Source organism: Python bivittatus, unplaced genomic scaffold (assembly GCF_059951505.1).
Source record: "Python bivittatus isolate LINGU-HERP-01145 unplaced genomic scaffold, Pbiv_v1 ctg000330_np1212, whole genome shotgun sequence".
NCBI lineage: Eukaryota > Metazoa > Chordata > Lepidosauria > Squamata > Pythonidae > Python > Python bivittatus.
Window position 1 is genome coordinate 21,518,810 of NW_028277058.1, and position 23,878 is coordinate 21,542,687.

Here is a 23,878-nt window from a genome sequence, read left to right on the forward strand (position 1 = left end):
CCCAAAAGCTCTTCACTAGGTTATAGAGAAAACTACTGTAGCAAACCTAAAAGGAGACACAAATTTTACTAAACACTCTTAACTTCCAACTCCTGCGCAGGGTTACTAAGACCGGAAGCAAATCTCAGGGTCACAAAGTACTATATCCTTTCTTTCCAAGTATGCATACAAAAAGATCAAGGTTGCGGAAAAGCATCGCCCTCCTTAAAACCCCTGAGCACGAAACACTGATCAACAAGTAGTGACATTTCACGCAGGCCGAATATCTGCCAATCCTCTCATTTACCGCCGACAGCGAAGTCAGCAACTACTGTACTACAGCGCCACTGCCCGCCTACCCCGTAGAAGAAGGAGGTAAAATTGACGCAGCCCGCACGTCCACTTAAGCGATCTCGCGTTAGCTACGTCATCTCCGCCCGGCCTCGTTTAGGGAATCTTGTTCCTCCTCTCCCGCTTGCTTTCTCGGGCGGTGCTTCGGCAGGCCGAGACGCCAGCCGCCAACGGCGTGTCGCGTGACCACCCGTCGAATGACGTAGGAGGAAGAAGAAGACGCCATTAGAAGGAGGCTGAGCGAGACGCCCCGGGGTGGGTGGAGAGTAGCCCAGTCTTTTTTCCCCTTCATCTCCCCTTCTCTGGCTTGCCCCCCTCGCAGTCCTCCTTCGCGCGGCCGCCTCTCCTTCTTCTCCCGCTGCCCTTTTGCGGTTATCTTGGACTCTGCGCTCAGCGCCCCGTATCAGAGCAGAGCGGGGTTCGGCGGTTTGCCGATGTGAGGCCGCGGGAGCGGCGGCCACTTCGCTGCGGATGGCGACGGCAGCGGCCAGTTCTGGCGCGGGAGGCGGCGGCGCTGCTGCCGCTGCTGCCGGCGGGCGAAGCTTCTCCTTCAAGGTGGTTCTGCTCGGGGAAGGCTGCGTGGGGAAGACTTCTCTGGTTCTCCGTTACTGTGAGAACAAGTTCAATGACAAGCATATCACTACCCTGCAGGTAGGTCCTGGAGGCCGCTCCCCGGTTTCGTCAGGGGTGAAGTTCGGCTTCTTTTTAAGATGGGCTTTGTTTCACTTCGGTCGCACTCGGTCCTTTTGAGGAGGGGACGACGGTGGGTCCTAGGGCTGTTTTTTTTATCTAATCCGAACAGTGAGAGATTGAAGCGGTTCAAAGTTTCCAGCCCGGGCCATGCCGTTTCCAAATGGATGAACCTAGTGCTAGATAATAGTGGCCTATTTATTATTGAAAATCAGAGGAAGTACTTCCCACCCCTCGGGGACTTTGATTTTTGTAGAGGGTATGTTGTCAATGATAGTTTATACTAGTTTGTACTAAAATAAGAGTTTGTTGGCACTCTTTAGAAAAGGAGGCACTAATGTTTGTCATATCCAGCTTTATTGGAGGTAAATAAAAATTCTTGTGTTAGACAACATAGGAACACAAAAGAGGTAATAGAACAGATGAAAAAATTAATAATATTTTAGATGCCATTGGTTCTACTTTAGAAATGCTGTAGCAAACTGACTTTGCTATTTCTCTGGAATTTAAACACATCTGGTATTTTAATGTATGCATGAACTACCAAAGCCCATTCACTGTACTGTTTTTACTCCCAGTGTTATGTTTCATAAGTATGTTTCTGTGAAAATCTCTAAATAGCTTGGTTAAGTTTATTATAGGGATTTTTTTTCTTTTAAGGATTTCACATGGTCATCAGATGTTCTGGATGAAAACTGTTCTCTTACTCTGTATTATGCTTGCCTGACCTTAACAAGACATTTTTTTAAAGTCAGTTTGTGCATTTACTGACCTGTTTACAAATTGGTTAATAAACATGTTGATTTATATATAGTAAAATAGTCTTGGGTGGATGGGTAATATGAAACCCTTGTCACTGTAGCTCATTTGCTTTGCCATGTAACTGTTTAGAAAATAGTAGTGAAGTATGTTGTCAGATCCAGTGTTTAGTCACATGGAGACCTAAAGTAAACTCTGAATAATTCAGATTACAGAAGGATATATTTGTAATGATACCTCTCCAAGGATACAAATAAAACCATTAAAGGAAGCTGAGTTTCCATACACTTCCGTAAGTAAGCTTGATTAAGGTTAACTTCCACTTTCAGCAATTTGGGTCCATGTGGTTCTTCAAAGTAGTAGTATTATTCCATACCAAAATCCTGCATTCTGTCTAAATGTCTGTTGTTTAGGGTGGCCTTAAGGATAATGTTAGGCTGAGTTTATGAATTAAACAGTGTTGATCCTTTTGCTTTGTAAAAACAAACATGCAAGAGAGAATATATTCCATCTATGCAGGCCAAGCAATTATTTTTGTCTACAGAAAAACACTACAGTATTCCCATTAGACAGTTCATTGATAAATGACAGGTTTGTTTCTTCTTAGCAGTATATAGGATATCAGTAACCCCCCCCCCCCCCAAGGCTCACACAAATCTGGATTTGTTAGGTAGATTCTTGGGATTTCCCTTTTCTCACTATCAGTGGAATGAATAAAAACTTTGTGCACTTGGAACAGACTGTTGGGTGTTAAGATTGTTCTATCCTGCCAGCGACCACTATAATGGGAAGCACTGCAATCTAGCAGCCTGCAGCTAAGAATTAGATACTGGAAGGCAACCCACACTGGATATGATAGATCAGGTAGATTTCAAAATTGAGAAATGTCAGTTCACAATTGCTTCTTGAAGAATTCTAACTTCCTCTAAAGATTAAATTCGTTGTTATTCAACTCTTTTACATCCTGCCCTTTCTCAAAGAAGCTCCAGGAGACTTACATAATTCTTTTTTCCACTCCACACCAGTTGTATTGCAACAGCCCTGCAAGACAAGTTATGTCTTAAAACAGCCAGCTTTTTTCTCCTTGTTTTAACACCAGAAGAAAAATGCTTGCAACACAGCATTGGTGTGAGGAATTTAAATGAATATAGAGGTACTTTTTATCTCTTTGCAGTTTATAAGAAAGCAATGCAGAGAAATCTGATTTGGGACAATGTGTTATGATACTAAAGATAACATTGTGTTAGGAAAGGGAAGGGGTTCTCTTTGCTGAGGAAATATCTCTATTCATGCCCCTTTCTGATCTAATGTTATCTTTAGTATCATAACACATTGTCCCAAATCAGATTGGTAGGTTATTGTCTGGTTAAGTTGGATTCAGTCAGCCAGTTATTACAGTCTTAGACCTTACAAAGTCAGGTTCAGAATGAAACAAAAACATTTTCCAGTTTTGAAAAATAATCAGTTTGTTCAAAGCTTGCTTTATTACTGTAAACATGTATTTTGTATACATTAATGTGTTAAATTATATATTTTGCTGAATGTAAGAACTTATTTAGTTCTATGCAAATAATTACAAATCCATTTTTAGTATGAAGCAGCAGGCTGTTTCATAGGTATTATTTATTTATTTGTAAGGCTACTTAATCATCAGATGATTCAAGGTGGTATGCAGGACAAATTTAAAAACAATATAATAAGAACCAAAAAACAGTATAGTGGTACCTCGGGATACGAACTTAATCCGTTCCGTGACTCTCGGCGTATCCCGAGTTGGTCGTAAGCCGACGCAAATTTCCCCATAGGGTTCAATGTAAATCCGGTTAATCCATTCCGCCCTCCAAATTTGGTTGCACCCCGAAACAAATTTTCCCATAAGGTTCAGTGTAATTACCGTTAATCCGTTCTGGCGTCCGCGGACCACGCGTCAGGGGTGGGAGAACGGCCGGGCGCCGCGCGGCAGGAGAACGGCCAGGCGCCGTGCCGTGCGGCGGGAAAATGGCCGCGGACCACGTGTCGGGCGGAAAAATGGCCGCGGACCACGTGTCAGGGCGGAAAAATGGCCGTACCCCGAGGCGGAGTTCGCACATCAAGATAAATTTTTGCGGCTGGAGCTTGTCGTAACCTGAAAAGTTCGTTAGTAGAGGCGTTCGTATCCCGAGGTACCACTGTATGTTGGAATTTACAGTGGGAATAAAAAGATGAAGAAGCATCTGTCCATTAGGGTTCTGCAAAATCTTAGATTTGATCTCCAAAATGTTATTTGGAATATAAACAGCACTTCTCTGCAACACCTTAAAGCAGCTACATCTTTGTGTGAAATTGTGTGGGAGCTGTGAGGGCAGCTGTGCAATCTTAGGAAAGGGTGCAAATGTTTTAAGGTGCTACAGATAGTGTTTTGTTTGCATTCCTGCATACTTCAAGGCATCTTTTGGAGTCTGAGTCTGAGCAGCACAACCCTACTCTTCATTGAAAGAAAGGTCTTATTAGCTAGTCTTTATTTCTTCTCCATTATTTTAAAGTATATGAAATAGAACAAACTAAAGAGTCTATAACATCATTATGAACAATAATAGTTCTTTCGGAGTGTTTGAAATTCTTGAAGTGTCTCTGAGCTAGCCAACAATTTTGTTAAAGACAGAAAATTTAATTGCCTAGTTATTAGAAGTTTTGTGGGATTAGTGCAGGTGAAATAATACTTTAAAATGTGTGTGAAATAGCATTTAGTCATTTTAAAACAAAACTTTTTAAATTTTAAACTCAGTATACATTTCATACTTTTCTATACTTTTTATTGGATAAATGGAAGAAGCATCACTTTTTCTAAATCATGTATTTTTCACTCCAGACCTTCATTCCAACATACCCCTCTGTTGCCTTTAGTGTAACGACATTATGCAAAGTGAAGAAAAGGACTAAAAAGTCATAAAAAAATAAAGGAATTGATGAAATCTTATGAAATAAGAGAAAATGTAGGTAAATCTAGTTTAACACCACCATTCACATTTCCATATTATTTTTATCCTTGCTGACCATCCTTTCTTTTACCACATCCATATACCAATTATATCTTTATTTAAGTTAAATAAGAAAACCTTAGGTGCTTGTTTTTTTATATTTATTTCTTTATACTTTTTCTTTATGTATGTATATTTCACTGCAGAGCAACTGGGCAGTTTACAAAACTCATTGAAATATATACTTAGTATGAATCAGCAAAACCTGGGCATTAATTTTATGGGTCTTTTTCTACTTGTAGGCATCTTTTCTAACAAAGAAGCTAAATATTGGAGGAAAAAGAGTAAACCTTGCAATATGGGTAAGTGCTAATCACATAGCTATGATACTGCATTTAAATATCAAACTTTACTTAGCAAACTATCAAGTAGCAAAATAATTTATTATGTGAGTAGATTAAATGAGATCAATCTTTTTGTACCATACAGGATACAGCAGGACAAGAGAGGTTTCATGCACTAGGTCCTATTTACTACAGAGACTCTAATGGAGCTATTTTAGTTTATGATATAACAGATGAAGATTCTTTTCAGAAGGTAACTATGCTATTTCCATGCAAGAAATAAGCATCCACAGATTTTTTTTTTCAAATTAAATTTCACTCTTCTGTTTTAGAAATAAGCTGGTGGGTAAACTTAATTATACTGTAGACAGGTTGAATAAAAAGGGGTATCTAGTTGGGCCTGTGTCCTGGTGGAATAGCATTAACCAGTGAAGTAGTGTCCCTGGATCTCACTGCATGATTCTAAATGCATGCTGAAGATTGCAGTGGAGAAGAGGTGCAAAGGAAGTCCCATTTTACAAATAGAGGTAGGCTTATGTGGATATAATTGATCTGGAACCATTGTAATATACAATCAGAAGTAAGGTCCATTAAATTCAATAGGACTTAGTTCCAAGAAAGCAGTTACAGGATTGCAGCTTGTATGAAGACAGTTAAGAGAGACTGGGATTTCTGATGTTAAATATTAGAAAATTTTAAAGTATCTTTTTTAAAAATGTAGAGTTTATTGTAATACTGAAATAAATTTTCTTTTCACTTTCATAGGTAAAAAACTGGGTAAAGGAATTAAGAAAAATGTTGGGGAATGAAATTTGCCTATGCATAGTTGGTAAGATTTGGGCTTTTATATCTTATTTGAATAACTAAGAAATCTTGTTCAGTTTAAGTGGAAATTTGCACTTAAGTGATGGTTCAAAACTTATGGGTGCTTTTTAAAAGCTCTCTTAATTTTGGTACTGGTTGTGTTCAGTAAGAGAAATAATACCTGAGGATTGTAAAAGTACATAGAAGGAAAAGCAGAAAGCAAAGTGGCAGTAGCAAGAATATGAGAAAGTTTTCTTGAGAAGAGACATTTCTGAATGTGTTTTAACCCTAATTAGAGTTCATAGTCCATGAAGTTCTAGACTAGATACTTCTCTGTGAACAAACTAATATAAAACTGCTTTAGAAACAAAATGGAAAGGTTTCCTCAATTAGAATTATACATGTTACTTGCCGTTTTGTGAAGTGCTTTATTGTCGCTTTTAAATTAAGTTTAGCTACAAATTATTTGTTTGAAATAACCACAGCTTCCTGTGCAGTTGCACAAGTGACCATGTTTTTTAGAGATTGGCCAAGGATTGCAGGATGGAGCAGGATGCTATCATGCTATTTAATGCCTTCATTGTGAAGAATTGCAAAAATGTCCCAGCATGTTGCGCTCTATTCCTGGTGCCTAACTCATAGTCTTGGCAATGTGAAGTTGAGTTTGGTAATTAATTCTGGATACCTGAATGGATACAGAGGTAGAAGAGTAAATGCCCCTCATGTCTGGAAACAATGAAAACTAGAGGCTGGTTAGAAACATATTGTTGATGTTGAGCAGATTGTGTCTTTCTGATTTATTTTGGATATTAAGGAAATCTGAATTCCTGACAGGTAACAAGATAGATTTGGAGAAGGAAAGACATGTGTCTATTCAAGAAGCAGAATCGTAAGTTTATGGTTCTTAATTTCAATACTACTTTGAAGATGCCATCACTTATATATAGCATATACAGGTAGTCCTCATTTAGTGACTGCCGTGGACAGTGACCACTCGCAGTTACGACGGTGATCAAAAAGTAACTTTGTGAACAATGTCCGCATTTACAAACTTCTCAGCATCTCTCTCTCACTCACGTGTTTGCCATTAAGAACAGTTAGTATGTGTTGTTCTGTGCCTGACCCAATTTTTTTCTTCTCCCCACCCCCCAGAGATTGGAGAGATGGCCTAAACAAGTGATCTATTCCTGAGTTGCTTTTCTCTGCAGCACAGCCTGTCCCTAAAAAGTGCTAACCACAAGTTAACAAGCTCCTTTGTGACCTTAGTTGATTAGAATGTTGGACAGCTTGCAGCTGCTGCCTGAAATTGACAAGACTCTAATTAGTTTCATACTAAAGGCTTTAGTTTGCCTCCTAAGTGGCTTGCTAGGCAAACAGCTGGCACTAGCGCATTCTTTTTTATGTGTATTCACCATTGTGTGCCTGCTTATTCTCTTGTGGTCTCTTCCTCTCCAAAGAATGTAAATACAAACATCAATTCTCTTCTTGCTAATTATCCCAGCGCCGGGGTGAGCATTCGAGAGAATGGGGGTATGGGCAAAAGGGGCTATAAGGATTGCCGTTTTGCCAGGCTTCCTCCTGAGTCAAGTTCTAGAAACCTTCCCTGCCATTTGGGCTCATCTGGCTGTTTGGAGTTGTGTCCTTCTGACGCTGTAAAGCAAAGGAAAGCTGAAGTAAAATTGTAAGCACAGTCATGGTCACATGATTTTTCACTTAGTGACCACTTTGTCTATCGACCGAGTTGCCAGTCCCAATTGTGGTTGCTAAATGAGGACTACCTGAATACACATTTAAATGATAAAGTATTAAAACATTCTATGCAAATAGTGTAACTTAAAATCTACCTTTTCTGCCTCAATTCTGCTGTTACTTATATTTCCTAGCTATGAGAAAATACGTAATTCTTGGAAAAGATTGTTAAAGTTATCAGGGACTGGCTGTATTAAGATCCTATCAATTTATTATAATCAGGTAATTAGATCTGTTCAGGATGTGTTGGCTGTCTAGCTTTTGATGCTCTATACATTGAACCCTATAATATAATGATTCTTTGCATCTAAATCTTAAACAGGTATAGTTGCTCTTCATCTCTAGAGCTCTTTGCCACAAGAAGTTCATCTATCCTTTTCTTTAGTCTTACACCCATAGGGAAAACCACTTCTAAACGATTTAAAAAGTCAAATAATTTTGTGTAGTTTGTTCAGTTGATTGTAGTTTTTATGTTTCTTTTTTTATTGACATGTTCTTACCTGCCTTGTTATGTATTTTGTTATTTATATATTTTTCTTTATGTTTTGGCAACCTTGAACAAATATTGGAAAAGGGGAAGTAAATGCAATAAATATTCTCCATGTTCATTAATTTCAGCCATAGCACTTACAATTATTTTACATCCATTTTGTCTGTGCATTAGATGTATTAAAATTTACATAGTCTGTATCCAGATCCAAATCATTTATTATGGTCAATGACCAGATGTAAGTACGATTCAGCAACAATATTAGAGGGGGGAAAGGGGAGTGGGATATTTTTGTCTGTGCATTAGATGTATTAAAATTTACACAGTCTGTATAATTTGCTTACAACATAGAAAAGCATACAATTGCAATGTTTAATCAGAAGATAAGACATTTTTTTCTTGCAGGTATGCAGAATCAGTGGGAGCAAAACACTATCATACATCTGCCAAACAGAACAAAGGAATAGAAGAACTCTTTCTTGATTTGTGTAAACGTAGGTTTGTGTAATGTATGAGTTAATGTTTCTGTTATGAAATCAAATGCCTCTTGAATGATGGGCTGCTCTTTTAAATCCAGTTTCATTTGCACTAGATTTAAGCTATGTAATGCAATCTATATTATGTAATTTAAAAAAATAACATGCTTAACATGCACTGTTAACAAAAGTCTTTAAACTTAAAGAAAAAAATTAATAGAAACCAAAACAAAAAAAGAATAAAATAGAAAACAACCCCATACAAACTAAGAATGAAAATAAAAAAATTACCTTACATTTTATTCTTAACAAAAGTCACTCATTTACTAATAAAAACATTAATATAATCACTATAAAATATTATTGTAAAATATCATAAAATTTTTGCCACAGTAACACATATTGCTGCATTAGTAGAAAATATTGTCTTTTCCAAAACAGATCACACATTTTTGACAACCATTCCTTAACTTCTGGAATAATATCACATTTCCAATTTTTCAGTACGATACTTTTAGCCACTTCCCGTGCTTGATATAATCGTAACTCCTGATAAACAGATCCCAAAGCTTTGGTATATAGTTCAACATCACATTCATATCTTTAACATTTAAAGAATTTCCCATAAATCTACTTACATACATTAATACACTATCCCAAAAAGATATCAAACTATCACATGACCATAACATATAGGTCAGTGAACTCTCAAATATTTTTACATTAACTATGTAATTTTTAATTTATTTAATCACAATAGTTCAGGACTTCCTGTCCAGGTTAGTATTCTGACACCACACAATGATAACTGTGTAACTCTGATTATTTTCAAATATAGTGGGATGTCATTAAATGTTAAATGTTGTTACTATTTAAAATTGAGCTACAGCATTTAGAAAACTACTGTACTTAACTTAGCCTATATGCGGTTTAAGGCCATAGATAAAATAGTTCCTTGCTTAACTGTTAAAGATTTGTTTCCTAGAGCAAAATACCTGTGTATTTTTTAAGATTTTAATAATATCAGTGGTTATGCTATTTTGACTTACTAAGTATTTCATGCAGTATTTTAGAAAAAAGGTAGCCAAGCTTTTTGGACCAAGACAATATATGCTAGGAGCTGGTGCTTTGTTTTGCAGCATGCCACCTTTCTGTTTATTTTATTTTATTTTATTTTATTTTATTTTATTTTATTTTATTTATTTTATTTATTAAATTTTTCAACCGCCCATCTCTCCCCAATGGGGGAACTCTGGGCGCTTCACAACAAACATTAGAACATAAAATATATAAATACATAAAACCTTAAATTAAAACATTACTAAAAAGAAGGAGAGACCAAGAGGATGAAAAACCTAAGGTTGAAGGCAGAGGCTTCTATGGGGCTAACCATCCCCATGCTTGTATTCTCACCCCACCCCAGGCCAGGTGGCAGAACCAGGTCTTCAAAGCCTTACGGAAGGCCAGGAGTGTGGGGGCTAATCACACCTCCAGGGGCAGGATGTTCCAAAGAGCAGGGGCTACCGCAGAGAAGGCTTGCCTTCTGGACCCCGCCAGTCGAAGTTCTTTCACTGAGGGGGTCCGAAGCATGCCCTCTCTGTGTGATCGGGTGGGACGGGTTGAAGTCATAGGGGAGAGGCGGTCCCTTAGATAACCTGGTCCCATGCCATGTAGGGCTTTAAAGGTGATAACCAACACCTTTAATTGGACCCGGAAGCAAACTGGCACCCAATGCAGCTCGCGGAGCAGAGGCATTAAATGGGCCCTCCTTGGGGCACCAACAATAGCCCGCACGGCTGCATTCTGGGCCAGCTGTAGCTTCTGGATACTCTTCAAGGATAGCCCCATGTAGAGCGCATTGCAGTAGTCTATCTGGGAGATAACAAGGGTATGAGTGACTGTTCAAAGGGCATCCCGATCCAGGAAAGGGCGTAACTGATGCACAACCCGAAGTTGTGCAAAGGCCCTCCTTGCCACGGCTGCCACCTGCCCTTCAAGGAGGAGCCGTGAGTCTAGGAGGACCCCCAGATTACGCACTGGGTCTGTCTGAGGCAGTGCCACCCCATCCAGCACCAAAGATGACAAAATCCCGGAAACAGAGGAGCCATTAACCCACAGCCACTCTGTCTTACCAGGGTTCAGCCGAAGCCTGTTGCTCCCCATCCAGACCCTTACAGCCTCCAGGCACCGCGAAAGGGTGGTCACAGCATCACTTACTGCACCAGGGATGGAGATGTATAGCTGTGTATCATCAGCATACTGATGATACCTCACCCCATTATGACGGATGATCTCGCCCAGCGGTTTCATGTAGATGTTGAAAAGGAGCGGAGAGAGAACCGAACCCTGCGGCACCCCACAAAGGAGGGGCCGAGGATGGGACCTCTCGCTCCCTTTCACCACCGATTGGGATCGGCCCCGGAGAAAGGAGGTGAACCAGCACAAGACTGTGCCGCCCACCCCCAATTCCCTGAGCCATCCCAACAGGATACCATGGTTGACAGTATCGAAAGCCACTGAGAGATCGAGGAGAGCAAGGATGGTCGCACTTCCACCATCCTGCTCCTGCCAGAGGTCATCCATAAGTGTGACCAATGCCGTTTCCATTCCATATCCGGGCCTGAAACCTGACTGGAAGGGATCCAGATAATCTGTTTCCTCCAGAACCCTTTGGAGGTGTGATGCCACCACTTTCTCAACCACCTTCCCCAAAAAGGGGAGGTGGGAGACCTGACAAAAATTGTCCAGTACAGTAGGATCTAGGGAGGGTTTCTTGAGGAGGGGTTGCACCAATCCCTCCTTAAAAGCAGCTGGAAACACTCCCTCCTGCAAGGATGTAGTAACCATTGCCTGGATCCAACCACATGTCACCTCCCAAGCTGCTTTCACCAGCCAGGAGGGGCATGGTCAAGATGGCAAGTGGTGGCCTTCACAGTCCCCAGGATCCTGTCCACTTCCTCAGGAGCAACAGGATCAAACCGTTCCCAGATAACTGGGTAAGAAGAGTCCCTCAGTGTCTCCCCAGACCCTGCCCCACGCTCGGAGTCTAACTTGGAACGAATCCGAGCGACTTTGTCCTGCAGATGCTCTGAAAATTCCTCTGCACGGCCCTGCAAATGAACCCCCACATCCCCCTTACCAAGGAGGGACCTAGTGATCCTAAACAGGGCCGCCAGATGGCATTCTGCGGACGCAACAAGGGCAGAGAAGTAGAGGCATTTTGCCGCTCTTATTGCCACAAGGTAGGCCTTGATAGCGGCTCTAACCTGTGTTTGGTCGGATTCGGTCTTTGTTTTCCTCCAGCGGCGCTCTAGATGTCTCTTAACCCTCTTCAGCACCCTCAACTCCTCCGTGAACCATGGGGAGTGTCAGGGCCGATATGGCAAGAGAGGTCGCATAGGCGCAATCCTGTCCAAGGCCCCGGACGCTTCCCTATTCCAGGCAGCAGCCAGGGCCTCCACTGGACCGTGCAGCAGATCCGTGGGAATATCCCCCAGCTCCTTCTGAAACCCTGACGGGTCCATCAGGCGCCGGGGGCAGACCAATTGCATGGGTCCGGCCTCCCTGCAGAGGGGGGTGGTATAGGAGAAACTCAGGGTCACCAGGACATGATCTAACCATGACAACGGGGAAAGCTGTAGATCTCCCCTCGGATCACTTTGCCATTTGCCATTGTTTACTATTTCTGTTCTTATATTTAAGTCAGGTAAGGCAGATGGCTTGGTGGCTATAAAGGGAGGGAGGTATTTGGGGGCATATAAGTACTGCAGGTATTCCATTGTCTGTTCCTTTTCTAGATTATCTGTTTTTATGGGATTAATGATCTCATCCCAGTGGCATAATTTTCCTCTTTTTGTCTTTGTTTTCTGCCAGCAGTACAGGGTGATAGTGGATTGAGTAGTAATTGTGAGAAAGACTACTGTGGGTCAGAAATGGCACTGCTTATTGGTTAAGACTCATAAGTTGTAGCATGAAGCCACGCTTCCAACATCATGCATTTTGACTGTTGGCTGATAGTTCCATCCCAGAAACATGTGTTACAGATAATATATATGGAGAGGCAGGAATCACAAGTCTGCCAAAAGATGAACAAATAATATAAGTCTATCCTGCTAAATTGGTGCTTGGCAAGCATGATACTCTTTAAGCCATAGCCTCTTACTCCATATCTGAAGAAGGAGACCCAATTCTTGCTTATTTCTACTGAAAGGTTAGGCTGAATGCCTGATGTATAAACCTGAGAGAGGGGAAAAAAATATGTATGACAGTAACATGGGTCTTCACAATATAGTTCTACAGAAGTTAAAATGAGTTAAATAACTAGGTGAATGTGCATATATAGTTACCTCTTAACAGTATTGTAACTGACAGATAACCTCTGTTCCAACAAGCATTTCAAAAGAATGGACAGGGAAGAGATGTTGGCAATGCTGATATTTAGACTTTAGTACAAAATCCCCTCAGTTTATGGCCTTGAATTGGACGAGAAGGAAAAATGTTTCCTTCTGATCTGCTTCCAAGGTCCTGCTGGGGGAACCCATCCAGCACTTCTGATTGGATTCAAGTCACAGCCATAGGCTCCAGTGTTGCAGCTGTTCCCTCCTTATTTTGCAGTAGCCACATAGGAAGATGCCCAAGAGAAAGGTTATTGCTTATTACTAATGCTGTGGTCTACTGCTTATTACGAATGCTGTGCATGCCCGTTTATCAGCCACATTAGAGTTCAGGAATCTTTTGGATACAGAAAAATGTTGATTTCTGTCAGCTAATGGGTTACTGTAGAATCATCTGGGATAGTAATCATTGTAATAGAATGGTTACTGTCTAAAAGGTGGTAAGCTCTCTTTATATCAGGTTAGCAGTGAGATATTCAAATTGATGTTGAATAATTATCTTTGCTATCATCCTTGATTCTCTGAGGACAATTTCCCACTAGCTTTAGCTGTTCAGTAGTACACATGGGTTTCATATAATACTGGGTATTTAAAATTAGTTTCTGTTTATAAATGATGATTAACTTAATACTGTAGTAATATGTGTTTAAAGAATGTTTTATAAAACTTGCATGTGCTAAGTTTGTGTACAATATCATTTGCTTTTCTACTCAATGTTTATACATTCTCTAATGTAATACAATATTTTTGTATTCTAGGAATGATAGAAACTGCACAAGTTGATGAGAGAGCACGAGGCAATGGTTCTAGTCAATCAGGAGCTACAAGGCGGGGAGTACAAATAATTGATGATGAGCCAGCAGCTCAGAGTAGTGGAGGTTGCTGCTCCTCTGGATAATTGTACAAGACTGTGCTTCTTGCCCCTTTAGTGAAGACTGCCATATTCAAAGTCTCATTCTTTATCAGCGGAGAATTGGAATTAACAGTATTTAAAATCATTTGTAACAATTCAGTACCATTAAGTGCTAAACTAGTGGAGTATGTGACCAGAGAATTGGCATTTTCTACAATGATTAACAAAGCAAACTGATGGCCTTTTTACATATTTCTTTAATAATGAATAATATTGCATGTGAGAAAGACTTATGGCTTCATTTATATTTTAAATGAGATCATTATTTAATAACTTATACACCTTATTGGACTTAGACATTTTTTGCAGCCCTTTGTATTTTGTGGTAGATCGAGCTATATCTCTTCACAATTGCAAATCAATTTCTTTTTAATTAGCAGATATCTGGATACTATTTTTGCAGGGGTACCATTGATATATAACTGCTTGACTACTTTGATATATTCATCCTGTACTCCATGCTGGTAAAATAAATTGTAAATTACACATTAAATATTTTATCTGCTTTTATAAGTGCAGGTGCAGAAATATGTACACAAGTCTTGTCAGTGATTGTGAGGTGAAAAACGGTGGAAAGATACAAGTTCTATTACTGCTGACTTTCTCTTTGCTAGATTATGATAATTATTTTTCCTTGCTCTAAAGTTTACATATGTTTCTGAATTTTTTTCTAGCAACTATTGATCTATAACACTCTCAGTCCAAAAAACCTAGTTGGAATGTTGTGAACTGTTACATTTATTTTTACTAATACAAGTTTGACATGGCTAAAATACTGGTTATGACACACAGAATTTATACCTGTGAACGTGGCTTCTTTTATTTGATCATCTATAAGCAAGACCTGCTCATAAAACTTCTGTTGTCCTTATATCCTCGCTATGTATTGTGTTAAAAACAGAAATTAAAATAACAGCTGCAACACTTAAAAATCCATTAAAAATGGATAGGAATTATTGAATTTTGATAAGCTTTGTTTTAAATCCACTTTTTGAGAGCTTCCAGTTATCAACTATGTCTAAGGTATTTTCTGAAGGAATGGAAATACAGAAAATAAACTTGAAAATGTTTTTGTTTCAAAGCAACATTACATCAAAAGTAGGATATTTGTTGACTTCCTGAAGGAAATGCCACATGGTTATTTGGTAATGGGAGTATTTTGGCATGGAACATATATGATTTTGCTTTTAGAAATTGGTTTGTGTGATTCCTACTTCACTTCAGATGGCTTGAATTTTCAGTACTATGATGAATATAACGAATATGCAAGCTCAAACATTGAACACTGGGAATTGGATTCACATCCCATAAATGCCACTTTCCAGATATTGACACAGAACCTTTAAGAGTGACGTTTTAGAAAACACTGCATGCATTTATAATCCTATTAAAGTTGATGTATGAAAATCAACTGAAGTCAACAGGAAGAAATTAGCTGTCACACATGGCCATAATCTGGGTAATATATATACGTTGTACTCTGTACCTTAATCCCTACTGAAACTGTAAATTAAATGATTTGTTAAAATACATTTGTTCAAGTAGCTTGGTTACTGTGACTTCTACCATGTGCTGCTGTAAGCTACTCTATATTCATTAAATATTCATATTTAGTATCAACTTCTTACAGCTATTTTTCTGAACTGTATTTGACATAGGACAATTGTGAGTATCTGTTCAAAGACAAAACTGATACTGATTTTAGAACTAATGGTTTCATCTACATTCATATTCATGACTACAAGCAATCTTTGGTGTCTCTGTCTCCCCCCCCCCTTTTCCTCTGGTCAAATATGCTCTTGGAATGAGCCTTGGTGCATCATTGTAAAATATATACTGGGTGTTAGATGATGCAGAGAGCATTGTCTTACAAAATTCTTTAGTAAGTGAAGAGCACGCTGCTGAGGTTTGAGGGCGGTTCCAGATTAAAGTTGGTACCCTGATTCTAGACAAGAACGCAACTCATATAAGCGGAAATATTCTGGTTATATTTCTAGGTTGCCCAGCTCAGGTTCCTCCTGATTCCATATATGTAATAACCCATATATATATATATATATATATATATTTCCTCTTGCACAGTATTTTGGGTTGTTCAAATAATCGCTGGTGTGCAGTGCATCAATAGAGAGTACTTACACATGGTTGGGGCAATCTTGCTTAATACTGTCTCTGGAGATGAGTGAGATTAGACAACTCTTCCCTTAAGCTGTTGCCTTAAGCTGTTGGTTACCGAAGACTTCAACTTCAGATCTCTCAATATGGACACACAACACAAAATACAGTTGGTGTATCTGACTGACTTGTTTTTGTCACATGAACTTCTGCTTGCCTGATGTTTTTCTTAAATAGTTGCCCTCAAAATTGAATTAAAGCAGCGGTCCCATGCATATATACCTGGGAGTACATCCCATTTAAGCCAAAAGGGTTTATTTCAAAATAAAAAAAGTACAATTGTATTAGAATACTGATAACTCACTTTCCTAGTACTGTAGCTATATATCACTTCCTTTTAGAACTTGAGCATGTATTCCTCCACCTCAAATTATATGAACTGCTCTCCTTGTTCATGTTATTCTGTATATGGTGCTAGATATGCTGTTACATAGTTTTAAATGCTTACTGGTGTTAGGATTTAAACAGCTTTAACACTGTACAAAAGCTTTCCATGGAGAGTCAAAAGCTGAAAATGGGCATTTTGCCAATTAGTATTTGTAAGGAGGCAGATATCTGCTTACCAGTAGAAGCAAGATGCAAGCTTCTCAGAAACTAACATTTGAAGATGGGGAATCAAATGAATGTTTCATCTAGGCATGTGTTTGAATTATACAACTTTAAGGCTATAATTTTTTTTACCTTTAAATCCATGGCCATTTATGTTTCTGGTATTTATGTCAGATGGAACACTAATGGGAGAATTTTGTATATTAGTGAACAGATTTTACTGGGATGCTAACCTTTCCAATATTTTCATAATTTGGGTAGTTGATACTATATTTTGGAAGATTTTTGAAGTGAGTGCAATTTATTTACTCAAAGAATGTATTTCCAGGAAGCAGAGAACATAGTTATAATTCTTCATGTAGACTATGGAACAGGTTAGTTAGGAGACCAGGGTAGGTTGTTTGGCATACCATCACTGTCCTTTGTTAAAGGCAGTTCATGAGTAACAGAAAAGCTGCCACTGCATCTATGGCCAAAATTGGCTGCTTTGTTCTATTTAACAGTCCTAATAACTGATTTGTTTTTAAGGTAGTAGTCCAGAATGCAGAATTGCTAGTTGATTCAATATAGTTTTAGATGCTTCAGTTAACCCATCATTGGGAATGGCAAACAACTTTTAAACTGAAAGAAGTTTCAATGTAATTTTTGTATAGTATAGGACATGGGTATTTAAAGAACAGTGAAGCATTCAATTCATCTAAGATAAGCTTCATGAATAATTTTATAGTTAGTTGTATTAGACTTTACTATTATAATCAAAATTCTTAAAATAAATACACACACACACACACATATATGTCATTATGATTGTGAATTTAGTTGGGGTTTGTTCATTAAGCCACTACATTTATTCAGTACACTGTACCAACAAAATGTAATTTTTATTTCCATGTTTTTGGAACACATAGATACCCTGCAGGCATTTATTGAAAATAAGAATAGAGAGTAGCAGCAACGTGGGCCTGTTTGCCCTCCTGCCCCCCAACCTCCCAATGCAGTGGCAGAGAGCATTCTGGGAAGTAGGAACAAGAAGTAGGAAATAAATCCATAATTAATAGGCATGCCACATCCCAGGGGTTATTTTGTAACATCATCCGTGGAATGTCAACTTTTTAAATGTACCTAGAGCTGAAAAGTTTGGGAATCATGGAAGTAAAATATTTTTGGCTGGGATTGAAGATCATGCTAAACCAAAACCAAACATACTATATTATGGTATAGTATATTCTGTTAATTCAGCCACTGTGATACTCTTACTGATCGTATTTTTATATTTTTAACATTTTTATTGCCAAAATAAAGGACTGAGGCTGAAATGCACTTCCTGAGGGGATAGTAACTTAGTTCATACCAGAAAACCCAACATTCCACATTTTGAGTCAACAAGTGAAAATTTAGTAAGATTCAAGATCAGTCAACAAAATAAAATTGTGCAAGGATGCCTATAAATCTGGTAACAGATACATTGCTAATATATTGTAGAATGAACACTGTTAGTCTATGGTGGCCAAAAATCAGAAGGACTCTGGTAGCACCTTTTCAGGCTTAAAAAGATTATTAAAAGGCATAGGTTTTCATGAACTAGAGCTCACTTTGATGCATGGAGTAGCTAAACTGATGTAGGACTTAAATTGGGATAAGGTGGGTCGCAAGCTTTAATCCTTTATCCTACCCTTTACAACTTCCTGGTGAAATATAAAGGTTTTGATTGGAGAAAACAGAACCAAAATAAACATACAGTAGCTCTGCCTTTTCTGCTTTACTGGTGTCCAGTTGCTTCTGACTCATAACCAGGTTTCACCAGATTTGTCTGTTAATAACTCTGAGTCCTAGTGAGCTCATGTTTATATCATTAGTGATAGTATCTAACTACCTTGTCTTCTGACAGCCTTTTTTTTTTGCCTTTGATTTTTCCAAGCATCAGGATCTTCTGCAATGTTTGCCTTTGTATTCAAAATTAAAGTTTTGCCTTCATTCATTGTTTCCAGTGACTAGTCTAGTTTAACTGATAGCATCCTCACCTTCATTGAAGAGCTGGTATTCTGGTCCTTTTTCCCCCCCTTTTGAACAATGAGCCTTTTTTAAAGTCCAGGATATTTGCCTATGCTCACTTTTAATTTCCCTTAAAAATCAAGAACTCTAACATTACATGGCCACTTTCCCCAGTGTTTTTGCTTTTCCACTTCCTCAACTGAATATTCCCTCTTAATTAGTATCAGATCAAGGATAGCTAGTCTTCCTCCTTTAGCATCTGAAGAAAAATGTCACAAGGCAAAGAATGAACCATGCTTGTCAGAATTTGTCTCCCAACAGATATCTGGCAATCTAAAGTCTCCCATTGTTATGACTTCATGCCTCTCAGCTACAGTGGTGCTTAAAAGTTTGTGAACTCTTTTGAACTTTTAATATTCCTGCACAAATATGACCTAAAATATGATCTGTTCTCAACACAAGTCCTAAAACTAGATAATGAGAAAATTAAATAAGTCAAAAACATTATACTTGTTCATTGATTTATTGAGAGAAATGATCCAAAGCTAAATATTTGTGTGTGGCAAAAGTATGTGAACATCTAGGATTATCAGTTCATTTGAAGGGGAAATTAGAGTCAGGTGTTTCAATCAATGGGATGATGATCAGGTGTGAGTGTGGGAGGTCCTGCCTTATTTAAAGAAAAGAACTCTGGGTATTTACTATCAAAGTCTGATCTTCACAAAACAGGTATGTGGAAGTGTGTTATGACTCGAACAAAGGAGATTTCTGAGGGCCTCCAAAAAATAGTTGTTGATGTTCACAAGGCTGGAAAAGGTTACAAAACAATTTCCAAAGACTTGGGAATCCAGTGGTCCCGTCAGGCAGATTGTGTACAAATGGAGATGACAATTCAATGCCATTGTCACTTTCCGCAGGTTGATCACACCAAGAACAAGGTGTGTAATACTCTGGGAGGTCTCAAAAAAGCCCAGGGTAACAGCTAAGGAACTAAAGGCCTCTCTTGCATTGGTGAGTGTCAGTGTTCATGAGATCACCATCAGGAGAACACTGAACAACAATGGTGTGGTTGGCAGGGTTGCAAGGAGAAAGCCACAACTCTTCAAAAAGAACATTGCTGCTCATCTACAGTTTGTGAAAGACCATGTGGATAAGCCAGAAGGCTATTGGAAGAATGTTCTGTGAACAGATGAGACCAAAATACAACTTTCTGGCTTGAATGAAAAGTGTTGTGTGTGGTGAAAGGCAAACACTGCATTCCAGCATAAGAACCTTATCCCATCTGTGAAACGTGGTGGTGGCACTATTATGGTTTGGGTTTGCTTTGCTGTCTTTAGACCAGGATGGCTTGTCATCATGAATGGAACTATGAATTCTCAATTGTACCAGCAAATTCTACAGGAAAATGTCAGGGTATCTGTCCATGAACTGAAGTTCTAGAGAAAGTGGGTCATGTGGCAAGACAATGACCCAAAACACTGAAGTCATACGACCAAAGAATGGTTAAAGCATAAGAAAGTTAATGTTTCGGAATGGTCATGTCAAAGTTCTAACCTTAATCCTATAGAAATGTTGTGGAAAGATCTGAAGCGGGCAGTTCATGCAAGGAAGCCCACCAAAATCCCTGAGTTGAAGCTGTTCTGTAAGAAATGAGCTAAAATTCCTCCAAGCCAACGTGCAGGTCTAATTAACAGTTATCAGAAACATTTAGTTGCAGTTATTGCTGCCCAAGGGGGGCACATCAGTTACTAAAAGCAAAGGTTCACCTACTTTTGCCACAATGTAGGATTGGATAATTTTCCTCAATAAATGAACATGTATAATATTTTTGACTCATTTGTTTAATTGGGTTGTTGTTGTTTCCAATTTATATATACTTTATCTAGTTTTAGGACTTGTGCAGAAAACAGATCAAGCTTTAAGTCATATTTATGTAGAAATATTGAAAATTCAAAAGGGTTCACAAACTTTTAAGCACTAGTGTACCTGCGATTTGCTTTTAAAAAGTATGATCTACAACATTTTCTCAGATGGAAAGGTGATAGTAGAGACTGACAATTACAGATGTTTCATTTGTTCCTCCAATTATTTCAAAACATATGCTCTCTACAGCATTGCAAATTCCTTCACTTGGACTTCTGAGCAAGAATTGATATTGTTACTATACATGGCAATCCTTCCCTTTCTATTATATTGTTGGAGGTGGGGGAGTGGTGACACATGCATGATGATGAAATCACAGTCTTAAAGGCTGCTGTGCTTGTGTTCCTTTTGAATGAATATTCCTCAGCTGCTATATTCCAATTATGGGAGATATGCCCAGATCTTTTAAATCATATTTTTCCTCTTGCATTAAGAGTGCAAGCTCATTTTGTCTGAGTATTAATGTATATATGATGAAAGCGATGAACTTTTTAAGCCAACATTTCCCCCCTTACTTTTGAGTGATTTACAATGTTCCATTTCAATAGCATTCTTCTATTCCTTAGTAATAAAGGGTTACCTAAGATCCTTGCTTCAGGGCTTCCACTTCCACCACTCACAGGATCTTTTAATACCCTCCTACACAATCTCATCATGCTTTAATCAGGCACGTTTTTACCAGTTCTTGTGCTGGCAGTAAAGTTGCCATTATTTTTCTGCCACTGTTGCATTTACTCACACAACCCAAGGAAGCTTTATCAAGAGTCTCTCCAGCTTCTGAAGAACAAAACCTGAGTATAACTCATGATTGGTTTGCTTAGGATTTTGCAACTCCGAATGATACACATCTATACCATATTCCCTGATATTAAAAAACTTTATGGAAAAAAAATACCTACTAAAACTTACCAATAAAAATTGAGATTAAATGACTGAACACGAACACACATGTACCGCCCATCTAAACATGGGAATCATGCTTGATCATATCTGGAATGTATCTTTAGCCGTGGCATCCTGCTCTGAGTATCTTACTTTGAATACTCACTAGTATTACGTAATGCGTAATACATAGTGTTCAATTCTGAATACTACGTGAATACTCTTCACGTAGTGAAGGCAATACGGTACTGCCTAAGGCAAGACTGTCCCGTTCTGTTCATGCGTTTAATACAACTGCTTCAAAAGCTTGGATACGAGTAACTCACCAGTGTAAGGTGGGGAAATCAAAGTGTTTGGCTGATTGAAAAAATATAGTTAGAAGGAGTATTAAGTATGTTGAAAAAGATTTCTACCACCAGATTTTGTTCTTGTCTTAGAAATGTAACGCTAATATTCCTGGGAGCTATACAAAAAACACATCTGGAAGGTATCACGCTACCTCTGACTAAAGTATATATTGTCATGCCACGAAAAATCAAGCTCAGCATTCCTCCCCGACACGCGAACCCACAGAGTACGCAGAAAAGACTACTGGAAGAAGAACAGCCCAACCGTAAAATAAGCGGCAGCGACAACAGCAAGCTCCGCCCCTTACTACCTGCTCTGATTGGTCTCTGCCTCTACTTACTGCGCAAAATCCTAATCATCCTCTCCCTGCGCATGCGTTGAGCCGCCGAGACCGGTGAGACCCGGTTGGGTGGGGGTTGTTGTGAAGCTGCTGGGAACACGTGAAGCAACGTCATCATAAACATTAGTAGCCAAGATGGCAGCTCCGGCGGGCGGAAAGGTAAGTGAGAGAAATAAAATCTTTTAGTCGCGGTGAGTATAATGGTGCCTTGAGAGCAGAGTCAGTTTCGTTATGGGAGCTCTGTAACTGTTGAGAGGGTTGACGGGGATCTCGGACTGACATGGCAGGGTATCAGGCCGCTGGGTGGACTAGTCTTGCTTCAAGGGTGTCCTCCAGACGCGTTGGGGCTGCAGCCCGCAGACCTCGGGCCGGGCTGGACGTAGTGTCAGCGCAGGGCTGAGGCGTTTGGCATTCGTTTGAAGAGGACCGCCTCTTGACCTGCCGAAATGGGGACAGGTGTCTGACACGTGAGAGATTCCCTGTATCTTTGATTAGGTCGAGGTTAAAAGGAGCGGCATGCCTTGGTGCTATTGAACCGGGAGGTGTAAAGGAGGTTTTGGAAGACCCTTGTGGAGTCACTCTTTCGTTTAACGATTTTCTGTAACCTTCCTGTTTATATGTACATCCCTGAATGAAGTGTCAGAAGGGAGCCAACCCCATTCTTTTTACTGCATTCTGACTTGTTAGGCTTGTCGCTTTTTGATTGGTTCTTTCAAAAGAGCTGTCTGTGATATGGGTAAAATGCAGAAAAGGCTTGATTTACAAAACTTTTTCCAACAGAGATCTTTTTTTGTTGTAGTTTCTGATAGAAAAAAATAATACCAATTAAATGATAGTTTGGAGGCTGCACCCAAGATATCTGATAAATAGATGGAAAGTGTACTTCTGAGGTGCTTAACATCTAATGAATTAAAATAGAAATGGTTTTAAAGTGGGGCATTTTTTTTTTCACCACAGCATTCTCATTCTCATAGGGCTTGGTACAGGTAAGTGATATATGGTGTTAGTAGTCATCCACTGGTCCATTTGGATCATTTTCAGTGAGAGCACAAATGTTTCTGTTTCTCAGATATTTAATTCTTCTCCTAAGCTCAGTAATATTGCTCAGTGTAGAATGTTTCCAGTAACTAGGAATCTATTTTTGTGTTGCAGGATTATAGCTTCCAATCCATTCTGATTCACTAAACAAATTCCTGGTCTCAGAAATTGTGTTTATTTTTATTAGTTAAAGCTGCAACTACAATACAAACAGAAAAAAAGAAAATCCCCAAAAAACAAAGCACATGCCTATAAATATGTTACAACAAGTATGTACAAACAACTCAGTTTTAAACAACACATTAAATGTTGGCTACATGGTATATCAATCAATCTTTTCATTAGTAATAGAGTCACTTCAAAGATTGAGAGTGAATGGATTTTAAATCTAGGGTGGTAATTTTTTCTGAACAATGGAAAATTATTTTGGCTTCTCTCCAAGCTAGCTAAATTTCATCATAAATCAATAAATCTCAAGTTTTCAATATTTAATTCAACTTTGTATTAATGCTTTTAAACTTTATATCTCTTCCCAAATTCATATTAGCTATAGCATAAATATTAAACTAAAACAGGACAACCATAGGGCATATGTTAGTTTTCTCATATTTATTACATCATCAGCATAAAAAGTTTTTATGCCCTAAGTCCTTCTTAAATATCCACTGAGTTGTACAGCAAACATGAAAAATAAAGTTTGATTAATCTCATGTTAAAATCATAAG

The 23,878-nt window shown here is 38.8% G+C and overlaps 2 protein-coding genes across 2 annotated transcripts in view; both read left to right on the forward strand.

Annotated features, from left to right (window-relative positions):
* The first annotated feature begins 448 nt into the window (after nt 1-448).
* Nucleotides 449-15,522, forward strand: RAB21 (RAB21, member RAS oncogene family). Its single transcript, XM_088141820.1, has 7 exons — nt 449-981; nt 5,039-5,098; nt 5,226-5,333; nt 5,846-5,909; nt 6,719-6,773; nt 8,529-8,617; nt 13,752-15,522. Exons 1-7 carry the CDS (start codon nt 802-804, stop codon nt 13,889-13,891), a joined length of 696 nt encoding a protein of 231 aa, XP_087997946.1. The 5' UTR covers nt 449-801; the 3' UTR covers nt 13,892-15,522.
* A 6,628-nt stretch (nt 15,523-22,150) lies between these two features.
* TBC1D15 (TBC1 domain family member 15) overlaps nt 22,151-23,878 on the forward strand; it is a 36,869-nt gene continuing 35,141 nt past the window's right edge. Inside the window, exon 1 of the mRNA XM_007440989.3 lies at nt 22,151-22,274. Within this exon, the coding sequence (XP_007441051.1) occupies nt 22,251-22,274 (24 nt within the window). The 5' untranslated portion in view covers nt 22,151-22,250. The remainder of the gene's footprint in view (nt 22,275-23,878) is intronic.